General features: G+C 40.7%; 1 protein-coding gene and 1 long non-coding RNA gene across 6 annotated transcripts in view; one reads left to right on the forward strand and one right to left on the reverse strand.

The window, feature by feature from the left end:
* Window positions 1-26,724, reverse strand: part of LOC308583372 — a 444,074-nt gene that overhangs the window by 282,991 nt on the left and 134,359 nt on the right. The window lies entirely within an intron of this gene.
* Window positions 1-26,724, forward strand: part of PLEKHG1 (pleckstrin homology and RhoGEF domain containing G1) — a 102,410-nt gene that overhangs the window by 24,488 nt on the left and 51,198 nt on the right. For 4 of the 5 annotated variants that reach the window (XM_081186178.1, XM_081186179.1, XM_081186177.1 and 1 more), the window contains exon 2: window positions 2,822-2,896. Coding sequence is in view for 3 of the 5 variants with exons in the window: in XM_081186177.1 (XP_081042303.1) it covers window positions 2,822-2,896 (75 nt within the window). In the remaining 2 variants the exon portion in view is untranslated. Of the gene's footprint in view, window positions 1-2,821; window positions 2,897-18,295; window positions 18,455-26,724 lie in introns of those variants that run through there. The other variant, XM_081186181.1, reaches the window with a different exon arrangement.

Consider the following 26,724-nt stretch of genomic DNA (forward strand, 5'->3'; position numbering starts at 1 on the left):
CTAAGTTGTGCTAATAGCAGATTCCGGCAGATTCCGGCACGGTCTCATGGAATTTTGGCAAGATCTCGCAAAAATTCAGCGGAAATCAGTGCTGATGCCTGCATTATGACTCAAGCTGTGGTGGGGCAGGCAGTGTGCTTGCAGTGGTGCCATCTCAGGGAATTCTGTCAGTTTTTTTCAGGGGGTACTCAATGGTATGTAGTACAGGCACCTCTTTTTGTTGTTGTTATACAGTGTGGCACTTACTCTAACAACTTCATGGTGAATACCGGCACCTATTTTTCTAGAAAAAAGCACTGCCTGAGACGTGTGCTTCACTCTGCCTTGTGGGTATGCTGGCCCTGTAGAAGCCTTTTCCGTAATTGTTGGGTGAACAAAATGCAAATTAAGTCTGTATCAGCGTTGAACTTCTAATGATTTCTCATTCATCTTCAAGTTCATCCTCTTGCATGTGCCCCCCCTCCCCGCCCCGGGTAGGCTTTTGGAACCTTAGGCTTAAGGACCACAATAGTTGGGGGGAAATAAGCAATTCACATTCCACTGTTATTGTTTTAATAATTATATTTTCTGCCCTTTAAACTTTAGCACAGCAAAGCAGTATATCATTCAAAAAGCCACAGTTCCATTACACAACCTGCAGTGTAAAAGGAACATTAGAAATCAGGACAGAAGTGCTAGCTTTATAACCAGCAAAACTAATGCAACAATGCAGTCCTGAAGTGTGTCTAGCCAATACGATATTAACTAGCACAGCTCATTCTTGTGGTAGCATACAAGCAGGGAAGTTTTTTAATAAATCACTTCAGTTCTGTTGTGACTGAGTGCTTCTTGTAACATGATGCTTTCATGGCCAAGTAGTGTACTGTTAGCAAAGAAAGATTAATTGAAGTTTGAGCAAATTGCTACTTGACATTGTTTTCACATCTCTCTAAAATTAGTCATGGAAGTTGGCAAGGGTGAAGATGAAGTTCTAAGGTTTCATGATACTTAATAGGCCACTTAAGTTAAAAAAACACAAACCCAACATACTCATTCGGCTTTTCCCATTCTACTGCTAAAAATCCAAAATGATCACTTACCGTACAATGCTATGCGTCTCATTTTGTTCTGTAGGCTTATTCCCAGAAATTTGTGGAAATAGAAACCTTCCTCTGCGGTTTGGTTGATGAAACAAATATTAATCCATTTTAAGTAATTGAATTTATGAAGTATTTCTGGTTGGTTGGGGCTGGGGTGAGGTTTCGTTATTAGCTTGAAGACACCAATTATGTCCTTGTACCAGAGGCAAAACTCTTACTGGTGACTGTCCACTTACAGAAGGAATCTTATCAGTGGAACAGAGAGAAAGGTAATTTTCAATAGTGCAGCACTCTGCTCCCCCCTTAAATTGACTGTGTTTGGGTTCCAGTTGTATGGGCGGTATGAGGAACAGAAAGCTGAAGTTGAATCCCATTAAGTTTGAGACTCATTGAACAGGTGGTTCTCTTGTCTCAGGTTTCACTGTCTCTGAGAGAGGAGGTGCATAACTTGGAGGTGCTCCAGCTATGCTACTTGAGGACCAGGTGGCCTTGGTGGCTCAGAGTGTCTTTTACCAGCTTCAGGTGGTTCCCAGACAGGGATAGACTGGCCCTGGCAGTCCATGTTCTGAATTGGGTTGTTGCAATGCATTGTAAGTGGGGCCACCCTTGAAGATGACCCAGAAGCAGGGCTGGCCCACGCATGAGACAAGGTGAGGTGACCACCTCAGGCAGCAGGATCCACAGGGGCAGCAGATCCTGATATAGATCCAGAAGCTTTAGCTAATGCAGAACGTGGCTGCCAAAATGTTAAGTGGTGTGGCCAGAGAGAATTATATTAAATTGATCCTGAGGGATATGCACTGACATTTGCTTCTGTTTTATGGGTGTATCTATGGTCTCATTAGTATTTTTGGCCTTATTTTGTACATCACCCTGATATCTGATAAAGCGAGGTTATAATATATTTTCACAGTGAAGCAAATAGTGGGGAAATGGCTGGGATTAAATTATTCTGCTGGGTATTCCTCTGGATGTCTTGAGGTTGATGCTGTGCAAACAAGAACAATTCCTATTGAACTTGGTGGGACTTACTTAGCTGGACAGAGAATAGAGAGGTGTGTGCTTTATTTTTCAAAAATGATTTTACTGTTTTGACTTGGAGGCCCTAAAGCCTTCAAGGACCAGTGGTCAGGGATGATGGGAATTGTAGTCCCAAACATCTGGAGGGCCCGAGTTTGCCTATGCCTGCCCTAAGGGGTTTGCCAGATATTTTCATTCATCTTTGATTCACTGGCTAGTGTTCACTAGTAGGACTTCTCTGATGAATTTTTAAGTTAACTCACCCCCTCCCCCCAAAAAAACCCTTTTCAATTATATGGGCCTGTGTATTCCTTAAACAAGGATGGCTAATCTGTGGAGCTCCTGTTGTTCTTGGGACTCCAACTACCACCATTCCCAGCCAGCATGGCAAGTGGTCAGGCTCTGGGCTGGTGCTGGGACTGGTCAGGGATGATGGGAGTTGTAGTCAGACAATTGGTCTGGAGGCCTCAGGTTCCCTATTCCTGCTTTAAAGGAATTTTTTCCCCAAACTGTTGGTACTTTACTCAAGCTCAACGACACATTATAGGGTCAGCGAATTCTTTGTGCTCACATGTATTAATTTGTTAGCTTTGTTTGCCCTATTGCTGAAGTGTTTTATAGGATGTGTGTGAATTAGCTTGTAACAGTATCCTGAACTTATAGAAAAGTTTTCCCCTGCTGGCTTTGGTATGAGAACAGTTTTCTTTCTTTATGTCCCTCAGGTTTCACTGAATTGGTCTCGGCTGAGATGCCAGATAAAACACCAGAGGGTAAAGAAACCTTATCCAGGAATGAAGGTCGGTATTGTTTTTCTCTTAAGAAAACTTGTTCTTTCATTTTCTCAGAATACATATTGTAGGAAATATAATATCAATCCTTTTTTGGTGAAACTATCTTCTCAGATGTAGTGTTTCTCTCCTTCCCTGCTTATTTTAAGCATGATTATGTAAAAATGTTTCATTTCTGAAAAGTTAAAATAAAAAAAAAATTTTCCAGGTGCTACTGGAAGGATTTTTTTTTATTTTGACTATGGCAGACCAACACAGCTACCTATCTGTTTCTGAAAAGTTAGTTTGTGGTGAGGGAAAGTGAGAGAGATGATTCAAACAATGTTTGGGTGGCTAGGGACATGTTAGGTTCCTGTATGGTGTGTGTTGCTTTATGGGGTGTGTGTGTGTGTGTGTGTGTGTGTGTGTGTGTGTGGTATTTGGTGACTTGGTAAGTTTTTATGTGTAATAGCCAATGTTTGGTAAGTACAGTGGTACCTCGGAAGTCAAATGGAATCCATTACGGAAGTCCATTCAACTTCTAAAACGTTCGGAAACCAAGGCATGGTTTCCGACTGGCTGAAGGAAACTGCGGAAGCTGTGTCGGATGTTCGGGTTCCAAAGAATGTTTGCAAACCAGAACACTCACTTCTGGGTTTGCGGCATTCGGGAGCCAAAATGTTCAAGTCGCAAGGTCAACCAAGGTACAACTGTGTAAGTCCACTTGCACAGCAAAATTAAACTGACTGCGTAATCTTGTAGGTATTGACTTGGAAGTAAGTCCTATTGACTTCTATAGTGGCTACAGGATTGCAGCCTGAACAGTAATAAAGTCACTTGATGATACATCAATTAGTGATACTTCAACATTCACTTCAGATCCGTGTTTTGTAAAACTGAACACAATAAATAGCCAAAGCAAAGTAAGGCCTAAGCTCTGCATTTTCCACGTTAATCTGGAGTTTGTTGTTTTGCTTCCTAATTTTGGGGGGTGGTAAAGATAATTAGAACGGAAGAAGAGCCTTCTGGGTCAGGCTAATGGCCATCTAGTCCAGCATCCTGTTCTCACAGTGGCCAACCAGAAGCCTATGGGAAACTCACAAGCAGGATCTGAGTAAAAGAACACTCTCCCCTTCTGTGGTTTCCACAACCAGTGTTCAGAAGCATGACTAGTAGTAATGACTTGATCAGCCAGTCCATCTTTTTCCTCAATAAGACAGTTTGCCTTAGAGTGATATTAACCATTCCCTTGGGTATTTTATAGCTATTGATGTGCTGTATTGACATTTGTAGGAGCCTGACAAAGTGTTACCCATTAACCTAAGCTAATTGTTATCTGGTAATGTCAGTCATCTGTTTGGGGTTCTGTGCTGCTATCACTTATCCTTTTCTGAAGATAGTCAAACAAGGAATTAATTGGGTTTCGGATTTTTATTGCCTTGCGGACTTTGTCCTTTGTGAAGTTATAGCTTAGAACTCCGGACAGTGCTTCAAAAATAGAAGAGGATGCTGTTATGATGACGGAAGAGTCTCTTGTACTCTCTAGAAAAATGAGCAGTGAAGCTTCTTTCTCTTGCAATGCAAGTTGCTTCAATGACGTGTGATGATATTTAATATTTCAGCATAGAAACTCATCAATATCCAATTAGTTCCCTTGCCTGCTGAATATTGTAAATTCACTAGTTGCTAAGGATTAGCCTGAAAGCAGCCAGTATTTTCCACAGCGTTGTGTGCTGCTGCAGGTTGTAGGATTTAATGAACTTCTTCATTCATTTCAATGTCCCATCAGCCTCAGCCAGCTTCCTCCCACCTAGCTGTGCATAGAAGTGTAGCTCCAATTGTCTTTTAATGTTGTAACTCGCTTTGAGACATTAGGGTGAATTATTATTATTATTATTATTATTATTATTATTATTATTATTATTATTATTTAGCGAGGAGAAGTCAGTAGCACTTAGCACATGTGTACTGGCACACTTTCCTAAAGTTTAAACAAAGCAAGGTTAAGCATTGCAGCTCTACTATGTCAAAATGCTACCAGCTGCCACTGCATACGCATGTAAACAAACAATAAACAGAAGTGAATTAAAGAAAATAGAGTCTTGTGATTACTTTACTAAAAATTGGCAGATAGTTTGTTCATCTTCTCTCCCACCAAGCCCTTTTGGTCAATAAAAATTACCTATGAATGTTCTGGTCTACTTTCTTTCACCAAAGCAATGGTGTTTTGTTTTGTTTTGTTTTGTTTTGTTTTGTTTTGTTTTGTGTGCGCACATGAGGAATATATGGAAACATTATTGAGAGATACAAATACATTAAGCAGTTTATTTGTGAGTTTCTTAATCACAGCCTTGAAACCCACTCTCTAGTGAACAACTATTATGCTAGTCCATAGTGAAACAGAGAAGTGTGTTAGAACTGCAAGAGTAGATTGTTATGCAGATTGTTAGCCCAGATTGCTCCTAATGTAGTTCCAGTGTTTCTATTCAGTGATATTTTCCTTTTTAAAATTGTTGGTGACTTTGCGTATGAATGAGAATCGGAGCAATCTGAAATAACTTCTGTATAAATATGTCACAAGCATCCTGGTTGGCATTAATCCTCATATTAGAAACTTGACCTTCATATATTCAAATCTGTGACGGCTAGAGCCTTTTTAAAGATGTCCATGAGTTTATCAGCATTTCAACGGAAGCTTTTGGGCTGCATACAAAAACCTTGGGTTCAGGAAGGAATTACTTGCCACTCAGAAGCTAAAGCTGTATGTTTGCACCTGTAGTGCAAAGGTAATGGAAAACTTGATTACCAAGGTAATTTGGGTAGTATAAGGTTGGCACAAAATCGAAAATGCTGTGGAATGGAAATCCAATTCTAGGCTGCTACTTATTATCAATTTATGACATAGCTTTTAGGAGAAAACCTTTTTGCAGCTTGACCCTCTTTTTAGCTTCTCTTTGAGTAGCAGGCTCTATTACAGCAGGAAATCCTGACCTGCTTTCCTGGTATGGTTTGTCACCAGGCTGTTTCCTTCACAGCTGGCTAGTTTGTGGGATGTAGTAACCTAACAAGGCATTTGTATTCTCCTGGTGAGCCAGATAAGTTTGTCACATTATTTTGAAGACTGCTTCCCCTAGATTTTGCAGGGCATCTGGATAAACCATCATTTTTAGCATCTCTTCCTGGACAGCTGTAGGAGACAAATTTATCCAGACTCTGTATTCCTTTTTTTTATCTTCCTTTGTGTGTGTATCCAAATAAAAAGGCTAGGTTCATGGTAATTTATAACACAAAGAGATTGCTGCAAATGGAGAATAAAATTCTTGTGTAGATAAAAACTTAAGAGGTCACATTTTAAACTAATAATAATTCAAACGACAATGCAGAGGATAGTAAATGTGTGTGTTTGATGATAACTTCTGCCTTCTCTATTGCTTCTGTCGAATTATGTCTATACAGGCTGAGCCAGATGTCTGTACACTGTAAGGAGTAGTAGATTAAGTTGTCACACAGCATCCCCCCCCCCCGAGTGGGTTGTAATGGGACACTCTGGACCACCGGAGTAGCTAATCTTCCCTGCTCAGCAGGATCCTTTGTCATGAGTAATATTACTACAACCCTCCACGCCATCCTCTGAATACAAAAAAAAGTTTCTAAGTCACTCTGGGAGGGGGAGAACCCCTCCTCCACTTTTGATCATGGCATGCTGTTAAAAATTGTAGCTCAGGTATAGCTTATAGATTCCATTTTGATCTCCTTGGTGTACCAGAGTCCTCTTGTGATACTCCCATAGAAATTCTATGAGTGGCTTACTGTAATTCAGAATCAACAATATCATAAAATATAATAAAAGGCATTGATAAACCATGATTATTTATAGCAGATACTTGAGTAAACACATATCTAAATAATAATGTCTTTCCCTACTGCCAAAAGACAGCCTGAGAGGGGACATCCACACTTTATGCAGCAAAATGTCCCACAATATGGATGCAGCCATTAAAACAGCTACATGACAGAAGGACCTCTCCAGATATTAGGGAACAAACAGGATGGTATGGGTAATCATTCAGCTATCTGAAGGCAATTGTCAAAGTTTTGAGTTGTGTCTGGAAAAAATGGCAGTGGGCACAGAGGTTGCAGGTGTAATGTGGTCCTATAGATGAGCTTGGTGCTGCATTCTGGACAAAGTGTGTCTTCTAAAGGTTTTTCTAAAGTAGCCCCATTTAGAGCACATTGCACTAATCTGATCTGGATTTAACTAAGGCTCTCTTCTTAATTGGTCTGACTCTCTTGGAACTGGCCACTTTTGCCACCAGGTCATCCAGATAGAAAACTGAGTCTAGGAACACTTTCAGATGTGAACCTGATTTTTCAAGATGTGTTTATGTGTGTGCATTCTCATTCAAACCAGGCAGAATTCTTGTTCCAAAGCCATCTCCCTCCTGATCTGGAGCATGTGTGTCTTGTGTGGATTCACCTTCTGTTTCTTAGTGCTCATCCAGCTCATTAATTTCTCCAGGTTTCAATCCAGAACCTCAACAGCTTCCTTTGTATTAGGTTGAAAAGTGTAAAAGTGCTACACGTCACCTGCATATAGACGACAATGAACACCTTGAATTATTCTTCCCGTTCAGTGCAGAAGATGTTAAATAGCATGGGCCAGAATCTGTCAAGTTTTAAATATGAATGGTGAAGGCAGAGAGGCAGACATATTTAACAACTATTCTCTAAATTTGGGGCTCTCTTTCTGTACAGGTTGTCCAGAGTTCAAGCTCAGAGTTCAAACTTGGGTCCCTAGTTGTTTTTGGACTACAGTTCCCATCATCCATGACCACTGGTCCTGCTAGCTAGGGATGATGGGAGTTGTGATTCAGAAACAGCTGGAGACCCAAGTTTGGGAAACACTGCTCAAGCATCTTCTAGAGCTGATGTAAAACTTAGTTTTGTTGAAGTGAGTGCATAATGGCCTCTTGCTCCTGGAACACTGTCATAACCTTTTCAGAGTCCAGATATCAGGGAGAGAGGCCTCCAGAAATTTATTACTATTGTTGCTATTACTTCCAGGGCAGGTAAGTGAGCAGCTGGGACGGAACTGGGCAGGGAGAGAAGGTTCCTTCTCTGGATAAATTTACAATCTACACTGAAGAACAACTCATGAGGCCGTCATAAGCACTGCAAGTTGTTATTTTTTTTCAAATCTGAAAAGTATTGGCTTTGGTGCTGTTACCCCTGCTTTGGTCTGCTTGTAGAAATTACTCCCACTATACGGTAATTGTAGAGAGGTCATTTTTCAAGCTAATCCATATACATTGCTTAAGAAGAGGCATTTGGGCTGCTATCTTAAAGGCACCGTTCGAAACTCCCATTGCTCTAGGCGCGTTTTGCGACAAGGAATTTTATTAGCGCGAGCCGTTTCTGAGCTCTGGACACAGTACTGCACCTAAGGTTTCAGATTAAAACTGCAGAATGGAAGAAAAGGAGGACCTTTTCCTGCCTCCCCACTTCCAGCCACTCTCTGAAAACTGGAGAAGAGACCCTCTTTTAAGAATATTAGTGAGGCAGGCAGGGGAAGCATGGCTTTGGGTTTTTTGCAGTCTTCAGATGAGGCCTAGACCATGTGAAAAATGAATATAAGATTTTAGCTGCAGTTCATTCGTTTTCAGCTTTGTATCCTTATAAAAAAGTGGGCCTAGACATTCCATTGTTGCTCCCATAACCTAGGCTTAAGGTGCCATTTAGCTACTAGCTTTCATATCTCAGTTTCCAACACCGCTTAGAGTATTTGTGAAAGTAAAAAAGACTGTGATAAACAAGTTGAATGTGAAAACCTTGTGGCAGGTATTTTGGGGTTCAGCTGTTTTTGAATGTGCTACAATTGAAGGAATATCAAAATTATATAGTGTTTGGTGCACCCTAGATTAAACCAATTTTAATTTAAGTATTTATAAACAGAATACAAAACAAATATTTACTTGGGTTTACATCATGAAATCTTGCTGGTTATGCTCTGATGCATGAAAACAAGTGTTGGGCCTTAACCCTTCAAATCTGCTCAAGAAAGTGAGTTGGCTGAAAGTAGAAAGTAACACCATCTTCCATAGGTTTGTTGCCAAGTTGGATTACTTGCCATGCATTTGAAGTCCTGAGGAGAATATTAATGACTCTTTTAAAATGGATCTTTAAAAACACAATGGTTACCATGAGTCCCGGTTGGCTGGTGTCCAGCTGGAGTTCAGCATTCCAGTCAGCTGTGAGCTAATACTCCTTTTAATCATGCTTGTAAAATTTGAATGGCCTGTGAGTTTCAAGGTGTGTGTGACTTTATAACACACACACACACACACACAAAATGTGTGTGTGTTATATAATCTTTGTTAGATGGGTGGTGGGACTGAAATATTCAGTGTTCTGAAATATTTCTTAAAAATTCCAAACAGCATACACCATAAATCATAGTGTGTAATATATAAGCACATTTGGGATCTATAACAAAATGTTGCATTGTGGAGAGGTCTCCTGTACAAAGTTTCAGTCATCCATGCCTTTTTCCAGGATACTCCTTCCCCTCTGGATATCCATTTCGCTTTTCCAGCAGTCTGGCACAGGCAGTATTCCACAGCCGCTAATTGTGCTCAGAAGTTGGGGATGTATTCATACACAAGCCTATTTGCGTGAGTTTTCCATGAAAGTTAACCCTTCCTTCCTTATCTTGAGCTCAGTTAAAATCCCTCCCCATGCTAGACAGAAGTGCTTTTGGTGGTTAAGTATTGAGAGAAGTTGCCTGATTTGCTTTATTTTTGGCCTCAAACATAATACGATTTTTTATTTTAAATAGCTGTATGAAAATCCACTCTCTCACCTGCTAAGCAGATTTATTCTTTTGTACTTATAGTAAGAATCAAAGAATTGTAGTGCTGGAATTGACCCTGGGGATCATCTACTTCTTTGGAATGCAGGAATGTGCAGCTGTCCCACATGGGAATCGAACCTGCGACCTTGGTGTTATTGGCACCATGTTCTAACCAACTGAGCTGTCTAGTGTAAATATTAAATAAGGAGAGAGTTTTTAAAGGGGCTTGTTCACAGATACTTACTGCAATCTAGAGTACATTAATATATTTGGAGTTTTATGTACCAGTTGTATTGGGCTCTTGCCTGTCATTTATAGATAATAATGTTTCTTGGTAGGAGACATGAATCCTTAAACCACTCTGGTATCACATGCTGATATCAATGCCAGCACACGGGTTTGGCGAATGGATTATTGCTAGTGAAAGGTACTAAATATATGTCAGATGATACATATGTCAAAGTGCAAGGCTAAATACCTTTTTCTAAAAATAGCCATGAATTTACTATGTTGTTTACCCTTCTTAGCAGCAATTTGGATTTGTATATAGGTGGCTAAAAATAGCCGTCACTGATGAAAGCTTCCACGTGTTGTAGATTCCGACTCTCCTCACATGTTTACAGAATTCCTAGGCAGAAGGCACCTCTGAAAAAAATATTGTGTGACTAGTCTGTAAATGATGTGATAATCTGATTACTACATATGCTGATGGCTTGTTTCTTTTTGTTGTGGACATGGGGAGGGAAGCTGTGAGTGTCAATCTGTGAAATACCAACAATAGCATTGTTCTCTTCATTAAACAGCCTTCTGGGAACAAATTTTGTAATGCACGATGCAGCCCTGAGAGTTTCATTACAGTCAAACCTTGGGTTACAGACACTTCAGGTTGTTTTTTTTCAGGTTACAGATGTGCTGAAACCTGGAAGTACCGGAACGGGTTACTTCCGGGTTTCGGCGGTCACACATGCACAGAAGCACCAAATTGTGCTTTGCGCATGTGCAGAAACACCGAATCACAACCCACACATGCACAGACGTGGTGCTGTGGGTTTCGAATGTGCCTCCCGCATGGATCACTTTGGCAACCTGAGCGTCCACTGTACTGCAGTTAGCTGCCAATTGTTATTCTAAAGATAACCAACTAGATCTGATATTGAACAAATTATTGGAGGCTAGGCATTTTATACGTTCCCTTAAACAAATCTAAATAACACAGCTCATGTGTTTTCACCTGTTACACATCATGGGTGATTTGGAAATTTGTTATGCAGCTCTGTTGTTTGGAATTCTTTGCTTCAAGTAAGGATTTTTGCTGGATAAAATTGCTACCACATGAAGGTGTTTTTAAAAACAGTTTATTTTGACATCTAGTCAATTCTACCATAGAGAACAATTTTTAAATTGTTGGATGTCCCACTTTCCTCTTTGCCAAGTTGTATATATATACACATGTTTATAGGGTTTCTTTATTTTCCATTCTGCTTTATTTCTGAGTCGAAAATGTAATGCAAACAAAATGGAAAAGAATTATATAAAAAGGGTTGTTAGCTGCTCAAATAAACATTTGTGTTCATGCAACACAGTACTTTGTTCTCTGATTGTGATTGGCTTATTTTAGGAAGGTTTATCAGAATCTTTTAACCTTTAGCCCAGGGGTATGGAAGCTTCTGCCCTCAGGCCAAAAAGTGCTTTGCTATTGTGTATTCAATTGTATCTCCTTTCTCTGCACAAACTACTAAATTAAAATTAAAGCAGAGATGAAAGTGTCTCGGCAAAGAGGCAGATCTACATTCCTCACATAATGCAAAAAAAAAGGGGGGTCCATGCATTTTGCAATTGCATGCAGTTTTTCAGTATGCAATTGCATGTAAATTTTGAAGCTTTGGATAGCTTTAACACAGGACTTGCAGTTCATTTTGTGCATTGCTGGTGTTTGCATTCCTTTGCTGAGTTTACTGAGTTCATTTTGCGTGGTCAGGACAGATAAAAGTGCTTTTTGTTTTAAAAACATCAGATAAATAAATAACAGACATTGAAACTTCACCAGATTTCCTAAGAATTTAATACATTCATACCTTGGAAGTCAAACTGCTTAGTTCCCGAACGTTTCGGCTCCTGAACATTGCAAACCCTGAAGTGACTGTTTTGGTTTGCGAACTATTTTTGGAAGCCAAACATCCAGCGGGGCTTCCGATTGGCTGCAGGAGCTTCCTGCAGCCAATCAGAAGCCGTGCTTTGGTTTTCAAACGTTTTGGAAGTCGAACGGACTTCCAGAACGGATTCCATTCAGCTTCCAAGGTACGACTGTATATGCTTCTATTTCCCCCTTCCCAACTTTTTTTCCACTGAAAAACGAAAACAAAAAAACAGGGAAATGTTGTTTTCGTATTACCTCATTGAAGCACATAATTGCCTTAAACAACAACAACTAAGGATTCTTTTAAAATAACAGCAATATTAGCCTTCAGTAGCCCTTTAGTGTCCATATCCTGTAACATGGCGAAATTTAATATTACTGGAAAAAGCCTTTGGTGCCTGCCAAAATACTAATTTAGCCCCTTTTAGACCAAGGAAGAAGGAATGTTGTAACATATTTCCTGTATTAAAAGAAAAACTTTTCAGAAGAAATCTCAAGTGTATTTTAAATAAATTCTGTCTTTCTCAATTTGAAGTCAAGTGGTAAAGTTTGAACTTGTTTCATTCCCTTAGCTATACACATAGTAGTTAAATGAATAAATGCCAATTGCTCTAGAAAGAAGACCCCATAAGGCCTGATAAACCCTAAATTTAGAGAGATTACTAGAAGGAAATAGTTGTGTTAAGCTTCACTTTTTTTAATTGGCTCCCTGTGGTTTGAATTAGCTTAAAAGGGGGAAATTGTTGCTTGCTGACAAAGTAGGAAGGCAGCCAGCTTTGATGTTTTATAAGCAATAAAATATTAATAGAAAAGCATATGTTCTTTCTGTGAGATTGGTCAAACAACTAAACTGTTATTTCTTCAGCAAATCAGGCTTGGAGGTATAGTCGCTATTACGTTAACGTTCAAATTTAAGGTGAACTGGCAAGCTGATATAGCAAACCATAGAGGTGGAAACCACAGAAAATCTCCATGCTGGATTTGCCCCTCCCCCAAAAAAGCTTCAAGGTACATCCAGTGTTTTCTTTAAGTAATTGTCAATTGTAAGACTTAAAATTTACTAGCTTTTTTTGAAAACCACAACAGCTAATTGTAGTCCTTTTGTGTTTGTGTCTGTAGGGAATATGTCTCTTCCCTTGGTCCAGTTTACTATTGGGATGAGTAGAGTTCTTTTTTCTGCCAAACTATATTTGCAGCTCAATTCTCATCCCACTTGAGGGAGAATGAGGAAAATAAAGTAGATGGTGGCATACCAGTTGGGTTGCTGTAAGACATAGAATCATAGAATAATGCAAAAGTCAGATCTTGTACCCATAGTATTAACTAGTTCATATTTATTTGAAGCTTCTTTTTTGCAGTAAGGTGTGAACTGGGTCTTATAGCAGAAAAACTGTGACAGGAGGTGCTGTATATAGAGAGCACCTAAGATTCGTATCCCCCCCCCCCCGTCCTCTTTTGCACATATTTGCATGGAGGTACATATAGTTGGTTGCCAATAACATGACAACTTTTCTTGGTGCATTGTTACTCATACCCTCCAAGTGACCCTATTTTCCAGGGAAAGTCCTGGAAGTATGAAAGCCATCCCAGCTTCTGATCTGATCCCAAAATGTCCCTATTTTTCCCACCAAGCTCGGGGGTGGAGAATGAGCTTGTGCTTGTCCTGAGCGATGGCAGCAGTAGTGGCTGTGACACACCAGCTCTGAGAAGCAGGCAGAGGGCAGGGACACCCTGGGCATGAAGAAAGGAAGAGTCTTCACTCTCTCTCTCTCTCTCTCTCTCTCTCTCACACACACACTGCTTTCTTTTCTTAAAAAATGTTTAGGGGTACTCTCATTTTTCTACTCATATTGAAATATGAGGCAAAACTTAGATTCACAAAATATTTAGGGTATGCGTACCCCTGCGTACCCCCAGAAAAAACTTGCCCCTTTCTAAAATTTATTTATTGGTTTGTGTTTTTCTTTTGGCAAATCTACCAATGAATATAATAATATTAGGGTTCAGGGGTTTTCAGGATCATGAAGGGTGTTGGTGCCAAGGCCCATTGGTGTAGTGGTGGTAGAAATGCTCTGGTTGAGGGACAAAAAATGAGGGATCAAGGAGAGACAGTTTGGGAGGGGAGTGAGAAATGTCCCTATTTTCATCTGAGGAATGTTTTGGGGGTATATGATACTGGGCCCAACAATGCATTCATCCTAAATAATGCAGAGGTGTGCCTTAACAGCTGCATACACATAGATCAGGCATATCCAGCTTCCTGAGACTGGGAGGTGAATGGGATTCTCCCCATGAGACCAGTATTATTGAAGGCTAGATCCCTTAGTCCAGATCCCCTGGACACAACTATGTATCTGTGTTTAAGTTGGCATTAACTGCTATGATCCAACTTTTATCTAAAAGATTGGGACCAGCCCAAGAGGGAAGTAATATTTCAGATCAGGGATAACTGAGAGGCTTCAAGATGGGTCTTCGTTGCTTCTCTTCACGTTATTTCAATATTTGTGACTCAAGGGAAGTATTAGTATGTGTGAACTGGAGGTACTAAATCAAACCTGATAACTGTTCTTTGGAAATCTTCATCTTTTGTTACTTTTAGTTCCTATGGAGACAGCACAAACAAAAATATTAGCATCTGCTTTCATCTATAACTTGAGGTATAAAGTTCAACTTCTTTTGCTGCATCTTGACTATGCAAGTTGATGCTTATTTTTCAATTGAACTTGCAAATTCTGGCAAGTTTCCTTTATTCTGGAGGCATTTAATTATTGTGTTTGGCGGACTGACTTTGATACATGGAATAAACTAGAATTCCAGTTCAAAGATTCTGAGCTAGAGGTATTTTAGCCATCTGCCAAAAAGCAAAATTATTTGCTGCTTTATATTTCAGCCTTGGGAAATGCAATTGTTACAAATATTCATTTAGGGTATTGGTTTCAGTTGTAATAGATATTGCAAGAGTTCTGGCTCCTTTAAAACTCAGACATTGTGCATTGCATCCTGGTTCCTTTGAAATCTTATATCTAAAAGTTAAATGGATATTCTAAAGCCTCAATGAAGAAATTTTACTTAGTCCTATGTAAGTCCCCATTTTTCTTCCAAGGAGCTCAAAGTGATGAACACAGTTCGCCCCTTCCCCCGTTTTGTCCTCACAACAACCCTGATGTAGGTACATCTAAGACTCCCTAAGAACATAAGAGTCTGCTGGACTAGGTCAGTGGTCCATCTTGTCCAGCATCCTGTTCTCACAGTGGTCAACCAGTGCACAAGAGGACTCTCTGCTCTCGTGGTTTCCAGAAACTGGCATTCAGAAACAAACCGCCTTCAGCTGTGGAGGCACAGCATAGTCATCATGCCTAGTACTCATTTATGATCAGTGGACAGCATACAGGGTCAAAAGGTTGTTGCACATCGTATCTGAATGAGCTGAGATATGATTGGCTGAATATGGCCATTCAATAGTCCAGGGATGGGAAACTTGTGGGCCTCCAGATGTTACATACCAGCTCTCATCAGCTTCAGCCAACATGACCAAGAGTAGGAGCTGGTGGGAGTTGTTGTTCATCAACATCTGGAAAATTACATGCTCCCACCCCTGCAACAAGTAACGGTAAGACTTATCTTTTGATGGTAGTCCTTGTTGGTGATAGTCATGTGCTTAGGATCACTGTGAAGGCTCCCTGTTAAGGAAACAGTGCTGTCATCAAGACCAAGCATCTTTTTGAGGTCACGTCAAGGTTTAAGAAAGGCTCCTGTGACAAGTCATTGAGGAAACCTTGATGGTAATGGCTTTAACATCTGATTTATTTTCCTTTAATTCTAATTGCATCATGCATTCACAAGATTGGACAAAGATTACTCTGAACAGTAAAAGAAAGTATGAAGGTAGACTATTTGCCTTTGTTGTGTTCTTAGAATACATTTGTCCATCAGTTTAGGTAATGGATTGAAAATTTGAAAGAATAAGTAAACACCAGTTTTAAATCTGCTAAAGTGATAGCTGAATGGCAGTGTGTTGTGTTCTACCTGTTCAGACTAAAGAACTTGAATCTATGGTATGAATCAAAATGGGATCAGTCATTTTAATCTCCTAATTGAGTATTTTTAAGAATTGTCTGGTGTCACTCCTCAAACAACAATCCCTCCTGGACTGGATTTGTCATTAATCTTTCATCACAATGTAGCATGTAATGATGCAATATATTTTTATTCGCCAAGGAGCTTCCTCCTGACCTCAGCTTGAAGTTAGTTGATATTTTCAAGTATCATGCCTATTTATTATACCACCCAAATAGCACTCAGTAGAGCTGTTCTGTGTGCTTGCTTTTTACATTTAAGGCCATGCAAAGTTCAGGTTAAAATAATTACTGAATATATTTGAGAACTGAGGAAAGAAAAATGTGATGGTCTTAACATTCCAGCACAGGATTGTGCTGGGACATCCACATGATTCTTATCTAAAGTCATCACTTTTTTCTTTCTCAACAAAATAGCCCTGAATGTAATATCCAAACATTTCTCTCTTTTGTTACTTTTGTAATAATTCTATCAAATATGTTTAGCCTAAACACTGGTGGCTTATTTAGTTTGAATACAGAAAGTTTATCTTGTGATTAAAGAAAATAGCATCCCACCCTTCTCTTCCTGATTTAAGTGCACTATTGTGACACTTGCTAAGCTTGGTTAAAACTCAGGTTTGAGGGTATAATTTTAGAGAATCCTATTCCTCTCTATACAGCGGTGCCAACTTGAATAAAATATTGGGGGGCCCAGGTATAATTGATCACAAGATGCAGCGTGCGCACAAACACCATTTGAATGGCAATGCCCATCAACTTAGGGGCGCAACCCCCTCAAATATTTTATGGAGGGCAATGGGACCTCAGCCCATAGGAGTTGGCTCCTATGGACTAAACCAGGTTGTGAAAATATACTATCTGGTTGTCACAAGTTTTTTTGGCACCCTGGGCGGATTTGGAATTCTGAGACAAAATGTTTTAGACTAAAATTCCCCTCAGCCCCAGTCAATATGGCCAGCAACATTTGGAGATCACCAGGCTAGGCAAGGCTGACTTACTCTAACACTCTCTAAAAAGTTACCATTGACTTGGGTTTTTTTGCCACCTAAAGGCAACTATTTATCTCCCCACTTTTCCAGCAAATGTAACAAGCAAAAGAATGTTCAAATAAACTTGTGTCTTATGACCAGTTTACTGAAACTTGGAAACTTTATTCAAGTCTCAGTGCTGAACTTTAGATTTCATCTATACACAAGACATTTGTGTTTTACAGGATTTTTTGTTTTTCTTTGACTCGCAAGACTTATAGAACATTAAATCACAGCAATTTAATATGTTGGAAACTAACCTAAACTCACATTTCCTAAAACCTTCTACAGAATTCTTTCAGTGTGACAGCAGTTAAGATAAAAGTTAATAGGGAAATTACACAGATAATTTTCCCAAGAAGAATAAAGCTGAGTATCCTAAAAAATATAGACAGAGCTAAGCAATGAAATGCACGACTGTAAAACATATGAAAGGAAAGCAGTTCCACTGTGATTTATATTGTAAAACCATATATTTATTAGGTTTGTGTCTTTCCTTGTTAAGGGAAAGGGGGCTCGTTTTATTAGCACAGCATACCTTATTTACATTGTGTATATAAAGGACTGTGGTTAATGTCAGACTGAAACAAGTGGTTGTCCATAAATTGCAATGTATGTAAAATATAAAGATTTCTTTGATTGTTGATCTTTGATGGAACTTCCCCTTCGTCAGTTCCTGAAACAGTCAGGAGAAATGCCTGAGAAAATCCGTTTCTTTAGCTTTATTATCTTCATTCTCTTCCCCTGTTTTACCCATGTTGCTGCTGGCGAGAGCATATTTGATATTTGTGTGTGTGTGTGGTTTTATTTTTAAGAGTATCCCATATGTACAAACCTTGACAAGAATGCTCAGGTCATAATATTTACTATATTAGAGCTGGGCTAAGTGATTCGTCACATAGACCTCCTTACACTTCCTGTTTAGAGTTTGCATTGAAAGACTGGCGATGGGATGAGGGTTCTTGCTCTTCCTTATTGTAAAGAACAAGAGTGCTGCAGAGCTGCAGGCTCAGAAGAATTTTCCCGGCAGGCTCTTTCCCCCTTTTAAGCTTTCCACTACTTTTTGAGGCCTGCAGTGATGGCTGGTTGCCAGCAGTGGTATCAAAAAACTGCAGCTTTAAAAATCAAAACCGGAGGGTGGCTCTTAGCCACTTGTTAATCTTGTGTTGAACACCTTTCAGTGAATAGCCATTTAGGCTGGTTCTTTCGGAGAATTCATTAGTGATCCCGTGGGTGTGCGTGCTCTCTCTCTCTCTCTCTCTCTCTCTCTCTCTCTCTCTCTTTCTCTCATCGGTATGTGAATGTGGTGTTGTTTGTTTTTGCCTCACTTTGCAGATGCATTTCTAGGCAGCTGCATCTCTATGTATAAAATGCCCAAGAGCAGCCTTAAGCCAATTTGCAGAATGAACAATTGATTTAATGGAGTGTGGGTAGGCTTACCCATCCAGCCCTGTGAAAAATGAGCTTGTTTGTTGCAGAGGAAGCATCTGCAGGGTAAGCAATTCTTTTCTTGTACTTCCTTTGATTCTTGTTAACTCTCCTCTGTGTCTGTTTTCTCCTCTTATGCATCTTTACACGTACTGTGTTGCATTCTTATAACTGTGTGTCTTAAGCACGTTTGAAAGGATTTTGCTCAAAAATGAATATAACTGTGTTTTGTGAGCTTCAGCTTTTATGCCTTTTCATAGCCTGCTTTCTTGTGATTGCCAAAAGCCTTCAGTCCTGGGCTTGCTTCCTTGGAAACAAGTCCCATTTAACTTGCATGGATTAGGATGAAAATATATGAAAACAATGTCCTATTGCTTGTAATATTTATAGATTCAAAAAGGTTATAAACACATTGCAGCAGCTTTGCTTTTGCTTTTATCATAAGTGTGTGTGTGTGTGTGTGTGTGTGTGTGTGTGTGTGTGTGTTATAGAGTCAACAATCTAAGAAAATAGATAAGAGGTTTGGGGTGACCAAAGCTTAGGAAAGAAACCTGATAAATGTCCAGAAATAAGCATTTCAGTCTTCAGATAATAGCATCTTGGAAGTTTCTTCCAAAGGAGTTAGATATCCTTGGAGATAAATGCAGCCATCTCATAATGACAATTCCTTTTAGTTGAAAACTATGTAAAATATTTTCGGGATGGTATCACTGCTCTTTGGCTTGTGGCATTGAATGGAATAGCCCAAGACTACAGTCTGAGTGCAAGGCAGAGGTGGAGGCTGAACATTCAATTGCTCCCTTTGATCCCACATTTGCTTCTGCACCACCCGGTCTGCAGAAGGCAGACTAGTGAGGCTGAATGGCAAGTGACCTGCCCAAGGTAACAAACTTGAGTTCAAAGCATAGCTGTCAACGTTTCCCTTTTTTTAAGGGAAATTCCCTTATTCCAAATAGGATTCCTTGCAAGAAAGGGGAAAAGTTGACAGCTATGGTTCATGGCAGAGAGAGGTCTGAGCTTTATGAAACTCCCAACCTTCCAAATCAGTTTGCCTTCAACTAACTTAGCTAAAAACATTCAAATCTCATTCAGCTCCTCCAACCCCCCTCAGTAAAATTCAAGAGACGCAAGTTCATTCTGCCCAGCCTTCCAAAAGAGAAAAGCCACCTCTTACCTCCTGCTTGGTGAGGATAAGTGTCCATTTTCCTCTTCCTTTACCTGATGAACTTGGTAAAGAGGAATGAAGGGCAATTGCCCCCCCAAAAAAACCCTTAGCCTACCACCATGATACTTTTCTCCGCTGTACTTCTCAGTGCAGTTGTCTCAGGACAGACAGAGGTGAACCTTTTTCACACTTTGTTCTGCATCAGCATCAGGGTCTTAGATCCTGACTGTCATCTTGAGGTCAGAATGGCTAATGATGACTTTGCTTGTTGCCCCCATTTTGGCACACTTAGTGCCCTATAAAAAGGAGATGTCATATGTAAAGGAAATGCAGATGTTTATAATTTATAGCATTTAAGGTTTTAGGGAAAGTATTTACACTGGTGGTGGTAGTAGTGAGTTTGGTATCACAAAACTACTTACGTTTACAATGTCCCATTAGGGTTAATGTCCTTTACCAATAATAATAAAGAGACATTTGAATTTTTATCAAGCTTTGTATGCATATGGAAAAATTACTCTGAAATTATCTTTTTTTATGGCAGTTCTCATGAATGAAGGTAACAAGAAGCACACATTCCATGACAGTTTGTGCTGCTAATAAATTCTGACCAAAGCCAAGGGCTCTGGAATTACAAATTGATCCATAATCCTTTCGTCTGGTGCTTTCCACAATCCTTGCAACTATAATAGGATGCCATTTTTTGCTTCCAGACAAAGCATTCCCCAGTAGATGCAAGGTTACAAGAAGATTTTGAATGCTGCATTCCAAACTCTATTGTTAATTAATTAGTGAGTTGTCTCCACTGCTTGTGTGAGTGAAAGGCAGCTTGCAAAACTGATTTTTCCCTTCCTCCCCTAACTCTTTCCAGAGGATATGGGGTCCCTCCTGAACAGGTGGGACTGCACTGCAAGGCTGAAGGTTCAAAAATTAAGAGAGGGCTCTTGCTTTAGCATGATCACTGCTACATATATACCTTTTACATACACATCTGATCAAAATCTCTCTTGCTGTGAGTACTCCATGCTTTGTGTTTATTTGTTGTGCTGAACAGTTAAAGCAATATACATACAATGTATGTATTCCCTCATTAGTTTGTATAATTAAATGTAACCATTGGATACAGTAACAGGCTTTACTGAACTTGCTCTGTGGCTTTGTAGCTGCATTGTCTATATGCAGTCACTGCTTAGCTGGCTTATTTCACTGCCAAAAAGGCAAGCTCTTTTAAAAATAAATGTACAACAGCTAGACTCTTTGTGAACTGCTGCTGGAAATAATGCAAAGCTGAAGTCTGCTGTATAAATGATTCTGTCCTTAATGCACATGTTCATTCTGCTCACTACTCTTGCATTATGATTTTTTAAAAAACATAATCTTTATCTAGTACCAAAGCAACAAAAGTTGAATTTCGGAAGGTCTGGGACCCAAAGAGACTGTATAAGCAGTTCCAAACATCCAGCCGGCCTTCGACTTGTGTTTCCTAAGCTTAAGTATATGGCATGACAAACTGCTTTAGAAACATAGGGTACTTTAAAGAACAGTTTGTTATATGGCATGAGATGGGGAGTGGGTGGGCAAAACTATTTCATAGTAAATAACTCTTTGGATTCTGGCCCAGATATTTTGTATATATCATTTGCATAGAGAGAGTTCTAAAAGATAAAAATTTGCATGGAAAACTTGGAGTATGCCAAGCCTAGTCATTCCTTATCCTTTTAAATAAAAAGGAGAATTGATGTGGGGTGGTAGTGGTTAACAGCTGCTTCCAGAGAAACACTGATTTTCCACCAAGCATGCCAGCTAATAGCTCTTATGAGAGGGTTATGCTTAGTGCAATAATAACCAGTCTAGTGGCCTCCCAGAGACTCGCCATGCTCTGGGGTTCATTCAGTAGTGAATGTGCCACATTGTTCAGCAATGAAACGTCTGCACAGGCTGAGAGTTACTGGCTTTTTGTTTCCTTTTAAAAGCTGAGAAGTAGCAATTATCTCATTTCTTCAGTGATGTAACCAGAATTAGCATTAGTACTTCTAGAAGGTGGCTGATACCAGTGTGAAAACTCTTCGTGCCAGAACGATGTGTTATGATACGGTAAATAATCACACAAGACACCACTTACAGCAGTCTTTGTATGATGATCATAATGTGGCACAACTATACAGTCATACCTCAGGTTACAGACGCTTCAGGTTGCGCGTTTTCGGGTTGTGCATCACGCCAAACCCAGAAGTACCGGAATGGGTTACTTCCTGGTTTCGGCGCATGCGCAGAAGCACTGAATTGCCACCTGCGCATGTGCAGACGCGGCACTCCCGCAGGGATCACGTTCGCAACCCGAGCGTCCACTGTATTTTCTTTAGCTACTTCCTTTCTATGCTTTCCTGCAAATTACCCACAATTTATGTGATTGCGTCCCTGTTGATTTCACTGACTACTTTACTCCTTTGATCCTAGTGGCCTACTGCAGCATTCTTCCATTGGTAGCAGGCCCTTGGCTTTCATTTGTCCTTTCCAGAGGTGCCACATTCTTGTTAATGTATCCTGGTGACTGTGCTCTCTGCTATATATTTTTAAAGTCATGGAGTCTTTCTTGTAGGACTTTATTTATAGAAAGTGGCCAGTTAAATGTTCTGCGGTTGGCAGATAAGTTTAAGAAAAGATTTTGGTGCCTTGCTCTAATCTTAAAGTGAGAGGGTACAGACCCCTCCCTGAGCCCACGACTTCACTCAGAAAGAATAGAAATATTATGAGATCCAATCTGGATATGGTATTTTGCATTTTGAAAAGCAGTTTTATTCTGATTTCATGTTCCATTGTGCAAGGCTAAACAGCAATTGAAAATATTAGGAATGGTCTAGTCCAGGCCTGTCCAACTGGCCGATCACGGGCTGCTGTCCCTAGTCGATCCTGGTTGATCTACAACTCTGATCTGATCTCCCCCCCTAAAAAAAGCTCCACAACTTTTGTCCTCCAAAAAGCTCAACAACTCTGGTCAAGCAAATGGGTAGATCACTGCCAGTTTATTTATAGTGGGAGTAGACTGTAGTCTCTTGGAAGTTGGACACCCCTGGTCTAGTCTACCTATTGCAGTCAGCTGAAAATGGTAGATTCCTGCTGTGTGTAGCCTGAATTACCCCACTTTGCATCCTGCCTGCAAAGGTAGGGTATTTCCTGCCCCCTTATTGTGCAGCAAATTATACATTGTTTTTGTACTGTTCATCACACTTACCGGTAAATTTAGAAGTCTTTACTACAGAATGAACAGTGTTCAACATTCAGTGTCTTTTGCCAAGCAGATAGCCTGGGACACCCCCTTTTTTCTTTTGAAAATGGATCATTGTATAATTAAAGAGTTGGCCTATATAGGCGACTTGTTTCCATAGCAGCTAAAGGTCAGAAATGTCATTTGGAAGGAGTAACATCAGCATAACACACAGTATATTATGAATTGAAAAATCCCCCTTTTTTGAAAAACTATTCATTTATTTGACATGAAAACTGGTGGGGTATATAAGGTGGACATCAGGGTAGCGGAAACCCAAATTTGTGCATAAATGTGGAGTAGTCCTCCCTCATTACAAGCTCCATTTCTGACTTCGCTATCACAGATGACATTTCTGTGCCACCACTAACCCTCTCAGTGTTAAGTTCGAGACAAGAAGGAAAGGCTTTTGAGAGCATGCTTGCAATGCAAGATTGAACCTCAGTACTGATCAGTTCATAAATTAGTTACAAATTGCAAAACAGAGGTAAATTTATAGTTTATTGAGTTAATCTAGGATAGTCCATTACCTCAGATAAGGGGAGAGGAAGCTTTGTGTCTGTTGCTCTTGAATGTAACTCATGCTAATAGATGAATATACTCTGAAAGTTCCTAATTATGCACCCTTCAGTCACACAAAAAATAGAATCAACAATGTAAAGTGAAAAAGTGCAGTGTTTTATATCTGCGTGAAAATTTATGATGCTTACCATGCTGTGGCCCTGCTGTGCATACGTAATGAGAGCAGCTTGACCTTTCTGTGTGGTCAGTGTTTTTGCTGTTACTCATTTGTGTTGGAAACTTTTGTGTGTAAGGCTTTCTTGTGCCGACCCATGGGGTAGGGAAAGATCAGGGTGGAATGCAGCAAAGCCCGGTGCCACTTGAATGTATTCATGAACGTTTAGGGCAGTTGCGTTTAAAAATGGCAACTTCGCCAATGCCCCTTAAACTATTTTCGCACAGTTGGCTGTTTTATGCCTAAGACAATAAATACGGCAGTTATATTTAAGTCCTTTCAAACTAGACAATGTTCTTCGTTGTAGATTTTGTAGGCATTAGCCTGTTTAACACAGTGCTGTTTGAAACAGCTTGCGCTTCTTTAAGCAAGTGGGCAGACAGTGGCAGTGGGGGGGGGACGACTCCTCTTCCTTACTCCACTGCTGCCAGCCCATTGACTTAAAGGAGAAGTGTGTGCTGCTTCAAACAGCATTTCTGCTAAGGGATTTAAGCCTCACTTCCCATCTGATGAGCAGGGATTAAATACTGCTGCCTTGGCTGCATGATCCTTTTCCCTGCTGGAAGCAGTGCCCATCACCAGTGCAGGATTATATGCTGCCTTCCCACCTATCAGTTGGCATCACCAGGGACAGCTGGTGGGTGTGTTTTTAGGAAATTGCCTTGTGGGTCAATTTTGTCCCATGAGTTGGAGGTTTCCCCACCCCTGATCTAACTAGGAGTCCACCAGTTTTCTTGGGAGAAAGCTTCAGGGAGTCGGTCTTCTGTTCTTGGTATCTAGATTCCTAATAATGTAAGAAGCTTGGCTGGACCAGAGCAAAGGTCCATCTAGTTCAGCTTTCCTATCCTGTATTAGCCAACCAGATGCCCGTGGAAAACCCGCAAGAAAGACGGAAAGTGCTATAGCAGTCAATCCCAGTGTTCCCTATAGCATATACCGTATTTTTTGCCCTATAGGATGCACCTTTTCCCCTCCAAAAATGAAGGGGAAATCTGGGTGCGTCCTATGGGGCGAATGCAGGCTTTCGCTGAAGCTTGGAGAGTGAGAGGGGTCGGTGCGCACCGAACCCTCTCACTCTCCAGGCTTCAGGAAGACATCCGCAGCCTAGGCAGCCCTGCGGGAGGTCCCTGCAGGGCTTCCCACGCTGCAGATAGCAGCCTGCCGCCCGGCGGGCAGGACACCCTGAAGCAGAGCGCCCCTTGCGCCGGGCAGACATCCGCAGCGTGGGGAGCCCTGCAGGAGTTCCCCGCAGGGCTCCCCACGCTGCGGATAGCAGCCTGCCGCCCGGCGCGCAGGGCACCCTGAAGTAGAGCGCACCACGCACCGGACAGACATCCGCAGCGTGGGGAGCCCTGCAGGAGTTCCCCGTAGGGCTCCCCACACTGCGGATAGCAGCCTGCCGCCCGGCGTCCCTCGTGCCGGGCAGACATCAGCCAGCCCCACAAGCTCGGGGGACAGCAGGGAGGCGCAGCTCCGCCATCCCGCTGTCCCTCAACCTGGTTCGGTTTCCCCAACCTGCTTTTGGGGGGGAAATAAGGGGGGGGAATTCCTTTATTTCCCCCCCAAAAAAACTAGGTGCGTCCTATGGGACGGAGCGTCCTATGGGACGAAAAATACGGTACCTAGATACTTCTTTCTCTTGCTAGCTTTTGTTCCCCACTGATGTGAAATTTGCTGATATTAGTTATATGGGCAAAGGATAAACTGGTGAGCTAGATTTCCCCAAATCATTCCAAAAAATGTGACGTCTTCATTTTTAGCAGATCAAAAAATCATAGCACAGAGTACGCCACCTACAAATACCTAGGCTTACCTTACTTTATTTCAAACCTTAGAAAAATAGTATCCTAATATATAAATAATATATTTTACCTGATAAATTAATAAAGCATTGTAAATAACTTATAAACATATATATTATCCAGGAACTTGTCATTCCCAAACATTGTTTGTTGAGACCCTTGTTCTAGAAATTTAATTGTCCAATTTTTCTGTTTCCTAAGATACATAAGTTCTAGCAATGTTACCATATTCCAAATCATTTCATATCTGTGTAGGATTAGGAAAATCTTTACCCTCTGATTATATGCCCTCATTCTAAGATTTCTTTCTTTCCATATGCTCATCCATCACCTGTGTTAGGACTACCTGGAGGAGCATTAGTAATGTGAGTGGAAGGAGGGTGTATTCTACAAAAATATAACAAGTCAACATCTTTTCCAAATCTTCTCTTGGGGAGTGGGGAATACTTTGGAAATGGAGTTGACCTAAGTGCTAGTGGGTCGAAAAGCTTGTAAGGTAAGGAATTAGGCTGGAGGCAAGGCTTCAAGCCCAGCTGTTAATTAAAAGTGCAAACTAATCCAAAGGAGTCAACCAGTTTTGGTTGTCATTGGTAACTGGGCATTACTGGTGGTTGCCACAAACGCTTCACATCCTTTTATTATTCCAAAATGTGCTGAGGAGGGGATTCAGGGAAGGAGTTAGTTTCACTTCATCTGGGTTTTGCTTTGTTTTGAGACAATTCATGATCCTTCACCTCAAGTCAGAATTGGTTTAGTATTTATCACCATTTCCTGAAAATTCTCAGGGCTGGAAGTTAGCTGCTGAATGCAAGATTCTCCCCCACTTTTGTTCATATGCCGGCAAAACACCCCTGTACTCATGAATGCCAACTGCACATGTGTTGTATATTACCTTTGCTTTCTAGCTGGAAAGTTGATGCTCAGTTTAACACATACAAACTTATATTATGAAGTTCGTCAGCATTCAAGCAGCAAGGATCAACCTTGGTGCTTCCAAATGTCTCTGAAGCATTGCACAAGGTGAGTGACTGGGTGGCCAAGAGAGTTCTGTCTACCCTGCCCAGCATGAATAGAGCATCCCACGCCACCCTTTGAATTCACTCTGATGCAAGGATAACTTGTGGGAAGGAAGACATGTCTCTGTGTTTTGAATTCAGGAGCAGGCTAAAGCTGGACTTGAACTGTCATAAAGTTGTGGAGTAATCTTCTTTGGAAGAGGCTAAGTCAATTGCTTTGTCTTCATGTACAGTTATCTCCGAAGTGCAGTTAATTGAATGGGAAAGTAAGAATAGCAAAGTCTAGGTGACTGGCCATTTAACTACTTAGCTCATGGGTAGGCAAACTAAGGCCCGGGGGCTGGATCCGGCT

Source organism: Podarcis bocagei (genome assembly GCF_964188305.1).
Source record: "Podarcis bocagei genome assembly, chromosome: 3".
Classification (NCBI taxonomy): domain Eukaryota; kingdom Metazoa; phylum Chordata; class Lepidosauria; order Squamata; family Lacertidae; genus Podarcis; species Podarcis bocagei.